We start from the raw sequence: 5,250 nt of genomic DNA on the forward strand, positions 1-5,250 counted from the left end.
GAGATTCTATCGCCGATTTACCCAAATGGAAACAGAAAATTAATGCTCCCCGCCAATCGTTGTTTGAAGGCACGTATTTCGACATTTTCAAGAGCGAAAAAATCACGATATCATATGAAACTTGAAATGTTTGGTATTGGATATTGTTGACAGATGTCAATACGCCAATTAGCACAAATGGTAAGTTCCGACAGTGCCTACAGGTGTGCCTACTGGCCGCTTGATGGCAATACCCGTTTCATATGTATACACCTGGTAATACTATGTTTTCATAATTCGTGGAGTTTTAGTTTCGAGGACTTCAAAAAGTGCTGCATCAAAATCAGTTCCAGTGGTCAGCCAATATTTGTATAATTAAATTCATCATAATAATTAAATTATTACAAAACTTTTTACTTCACAACGTAAGCGTCCTTTCAATACATTATGTAACGCAGTTTTCCGAAGATTTTTGACCCCACTTGCCCCCTTCATACCGGTTTTTGAAAATTTTTCCTACTTTTCCTGTATTTTTTTGCAAGTTGGGAACCAACTTCTATATTTTCTGAAACGAATAACTATATGAGAACAGTTGCGGGGTGTGGGTTAGGCGTGATAAATGTATGGTTCTTAGTTAGCATATTACCCTTAATTTCAGTTAGGATATAGTATTAAATTCAGGTTACATTAGCCTTTAGTATATTATATATATTCTTAATTGAAGAGTGAACATACCTGAATTTCAGGTCATGCCACCCTGAATTTCAGATATTTCTAACCCGAATTTCAAGAATCCAATTCCCTTAATTTAATTTTCAGATGTAATTCTTAATTTTAGATTGCCTATGCTTCTTTTTGTGACACCTTAATAAAAGCCGAATTTTCGACTTAATTTAAGTACTTTTTTGTTCTGTGCACTTAAATTTCACATGATAAACATTGACATAAGATTAAATAAAAAAATGGGGTTCAAATATGTGTGGTAGTATTCTATCCGCATATAAATGGAATTAATATTCTGGTGATTAACCCACTTACTTTTATTGCAGTAGGCCTTCTTAATCTTTATACAGTTTGCCCATACATTGTCCTACTATATAATGGATAACAAGTCATATTTTTAAAACTTCCGTCAAAATTATTCTATTTTTCGTAGTGCTATTACACACACACACACTTCAAATATAATTTGTCAATGACATTCCTCATTCCTCAATAAAAAAATTGCAATATTCTAGTACTGTCTATATTTTAATTTATATAACTAGTTTTAAAAATTGACAAGAAAGAACACGTTTTTCATGAAATAAAATTATAAGTTTAACGTTCAATGTTTAGTTGAAAATGCACACGTGACATTGTCGGGAAAAAATTTCCATTGCATGGATTTTACATAACAATTTTGAAATCATGCAAAGTTGTTCCACTATATTTTCTTAAACAAAAATTAACAGGATTACAAAATTTTTAGCGATAATAACTATTCCTACGTCGTTCTGAATCTTCAAGATATTACGTATATATGATTATTATTAATTAAATTTATATTATTTAATAAAATTGTGTTTAAAATATGAATTTTAATATTAATTTGAAAAAAATGGTTGGTAAAAAAAATGCAGATGGTTAATATTACATCACAAAAAGCTGGATGTACATAGATTATATTTTTAAGTTCAAAAGGCACTTAGAATAAACCTTAGAATAAGACGTGTTTCTTTTAATTCAAAAATCATTCACATAAAATCCATCTTAACATTTAAAATTCTAGTAAATCAATAAAAAGTTGTTTCAGAAGTTAAATGAATCACCATCACTATAATAGTTCTTCCAGAACTAAGTGGAACTAAGTACTGAGAAGTCGATAATTATGAATATCTATCTTAATTTTTCAACAAAATATACAACAACTCTTTTAGTAACGTCTTTTCTTATTGGAAAAATGATTATTTTGATATAGAATCTAAAATACTTCTCATAAATTATTGTTAAAAAATTGCTCTTTCTCATCCGTAATTCCATTCGAACTAATCGTTTTTTAAACTGCAATTGAATCTTTAAAATTAGTTTTTGCACAAAAGTCAAGTTGTTTTAGAAGTAATTTTTTGTCATATTTTCAGGAGCAGCACGATGCCAAGATTTTTAACTGTGTTTTAACTGCGAGCGTCCGATTTTTCGAAAGGTTAAAAGTGTGCGATTAATATAAGTATTGATTGAATGCGTGTGTGTGTGTTAATATGTTATAAAATAAGTATATAACTGATAGATAATAATATGACAAATTTAAAAAAGAATTTTTTTATTTTTTATTCGCATAAAATTTCTATCTCTTTTGTTGATGCAGTCTATCAGTGCTTTACAGACTTGGCTACAGATGCTTTGTTTTTTGTAGTCTGGGAGAGCTTCATTGACTATGCTTGACACAATCAATATTTTTTGGATTCCATATTTTTTGTAACAAGTGCAGAAAATTTTCGATTTGAAAGACAATAAATTTTTCGGAAATTTATGATAAAATTATCAAAAGTTACCGAAAAATTTCCAGAAATTTTCGTTGAATTTGTGAATTACCAAAAATGTCCAGATATTTAAGTTATCCGAAATTTTTGCAAAACATCTGAAAATTCCTGAAAATTTATGGAAAATTGCTAGGGTAAATTACAAAAATTTACGGAAAATAACTATATTTACAACAGTTGCGCACATTTATGGAAAATTGCTAAATTTCATTAAATTTATGGAAAAGTTCTAAATGACCATAAATATGAGGTAACAAAAAATGTCCAAATTGTCGATCAATTATCAGTAATTTATGAAAATTTAAGTTATTTATGGTAACTTATTATTCCGAGCTTATCCAATCATTATTCACTACTCGCAATCAGTTTCTCCAGCGACAAATCATAATGAAGTGAGTTTATGATTCCTGCAGTCCTGGATAATAATTCTAGCCGAAGTGCTCAAGCATACATAGAAAATACGTGGAAATTTGAAAATTTTGGGAGTGCGTTACAAAAAAAGTCATATCTCAACTTTAGGATGCTAAAAAATAAGCTCCAATTTACAAAAACATTTGTGATGTTTCGAAAGAAAGCGCTCCAGTTTGCCAATCGAGTTTCTAAGGAGATATTAGCGATTTTGTGAACAAAAATAAAAAACATCGATTTTGGGTTTTCAATGGAAAATCATACTACAATACACTCTTCAAATTTAAATAAGTTTTTGTCGAAAAAAGTTTTCGAAAAAGTGTTAAATGCAACAGTGCGAAATGTCGGGAATTTATCCAGTAATATGTCCATAAATGTAATTCCATATCGGGGAATTAGGCCCTGTTCCCTTAGAATTTCACATTTATATGACGGGTCCGCAGTCTAAACCTGTTAACTGACAATTTTTTCGAACTAGATTTGTGAGTATTTTCTGGAACATTTTTTAGATGCAGTAAATGTCCCGCAAGCAAGACGGCGAAATCCCTTTGAGTTTTTTAAAATGCATTTACGAAAATCGCGTTTTACTTGTAGAATAGTTTACTTGTAGAATAGGCCAGTGAGACACATGTAAGCGTGTGTGCAGTTAAGTCAATATGTGTGACGAAATTTTGTTGTAGCTACAGATTGCTGTGAAGACGAAGGTGCGGGACGGGTCTCGATTACTAACACTCCGAAAATATTTGAAATAAGTTATTTTAAACTTTTGCAACCACATCTCTGTTCGACTTACAATTCCAAATATTTTGACATATAAAAGTTGTCATCAGATTGACAATAAAACGCAGAATCATGCGGGCGCGGGCAAAATAATAGAAAACTAGCGGTAAATCACTGCAGATAACAGTTTCAGACCGATGGACCCGTTCTAGGTAACATATGAATAGCTTTCTATTGTTGCATAGCATTAAATTTTGAGTTATATGTTTAGATCGGTTTAGACCGCAGACCCCTCATATGATTTTAAATGACTTTAAGACGCTACAATTGTTTTTAATAGAATGGAATATCTGATTATAACTGGGGCTTTACAGTAGGATCTTAAGCTTTACGGAAAAAAATAACATTGAAAAAAGAAAACTTTTTAGGAATAAAAACGATGCAATATTTTGTTGGAAAAGAAAATGCTGTAACGGCCGTATTCGGGACAATGTTTTCTTAATCAAATGCACTGATACGAATACATGGAAAAGAAAACTTGTATTTATTTCCACTTATAATTTCTTTCATGAGTCTGGATATTATCAACAGCTAGCAGCACTTATAATCAGTTTCTGGACAATTATATAAGTACCATGGGTACCAAGAAGAACCTGCTACAGACGTGAACGATTGTTTTCTAATGTACTTATTAAGTATGAAGCAGAAATTAAATTGCTGTTTTGTGTTGACCACTGTTGTTGTTTCCACAACTGGCGGTGAATATTTTGTTGACATTGAAGGAGACAAGGTATAATCAATGAGTGGAATCATCGGAAGAATGTTGCCAATGTATTTTGGATAGCATTGACTCATATACCAATCGAACCATGTGGTGTTCGTTATCACTTTAACATAATTACCATCGGGAAAGTACTCTTCTAAAATGCAACTGTCGGGTGTGGTGGCCTGCACCTCTGTTGTTGTTTCGGTTGTCGGAGAGTCTTGGAAAGGCAAGTAGACTCCCTGATACTTGGGGAAACAATTATTAATGTACCACCAAAACCAAGTCGTATTCGTAATCACTTTTATGTAAGCGCCATTGTTGTAATATTTGAGAAAATAGCAGCCCTGCTCTGTCTCTGGTGCCGATAGGGGGATTGCTTCTTGAGTCCATTGATTATCCGAAGTTGGTTGGAAAAATAGAATCTCTCCAATGTGCATCGGGAAGCAGTTATTTAAGTACCAATCGAACCAGGTGGCGTTAGTGATAACTCTTAAATATTGGTAATTGGTTCTCAAAGGTTTCCAGATGCAATTTTCCGCATTGACTCCTTTTGCGGGTGCTAAGGTTGAGGGTGTTTGGGAAAATGTAAATTCTTCGACACTTGTCGCAGGAGAAATAGTTGTAACTGGAATTTTATCTGTATTCTGTAAATAAAAAAATGCATTAAACACTTTTTGAAGTATTTAGAATCATATTTGATCTTTTTAAATTAGCAATTTTTTTACTACCATGATAGGCGCATAGTAGTTGAGGGTAATAAAATACGGCTAGTTTTTTCATAGCAAAGCTGTGAGTATCGTTCTAAGGGTTTTTAGTATTTTTGCCTAGCATTAGACACTTGAAACACATTTCCTATTA

The 5,250-nt window shown here is 31.9% G+C and overlaps 1 protein-coding gene across 2 annotated transcripts in view; it reads right to left on the bottom strand.

Moving 5' to 3' along the window:
- Window positions 1–2,261: 2,261 nt before the first annotated feature.
- Window positions 2,262–5,250, bottom strand: part of LOC117173040 (mucin-2-like) — a 96,377-nt gene continuing 93,388 nt past the window's right edge. For both annotated transcript variants that reach the window (XM_033361406.1, XM_033361405.1), the window contains one exon: window positions 2,262–5,036. In XM_033361406.1, the coding sequence (XP_033217297.1) occupies window positions 4,218–5,036 (819 nt within the window). In that variant the 3' untranslated portion in view covers window positions 2,262–4,217. The remainder of the gene's footprint in view (window positions 5,037–5,250) is intronic.

This window comes from Belonocnema kinseyi, chromosome 5 (genome assembly GCF_010883055.1).
Source record: "Belonocnema kinseyi isolate 2016_QV_RU_SX_M_011 chromosome 5, B_treatae_v1, whole genome shotgun sequence".
NCBI lineage: Eukaryota > Metazoa > Arthropoda > Insecta > Hymenoptera > Cynipidae > Belonocnema > Belonocnema kinseyi.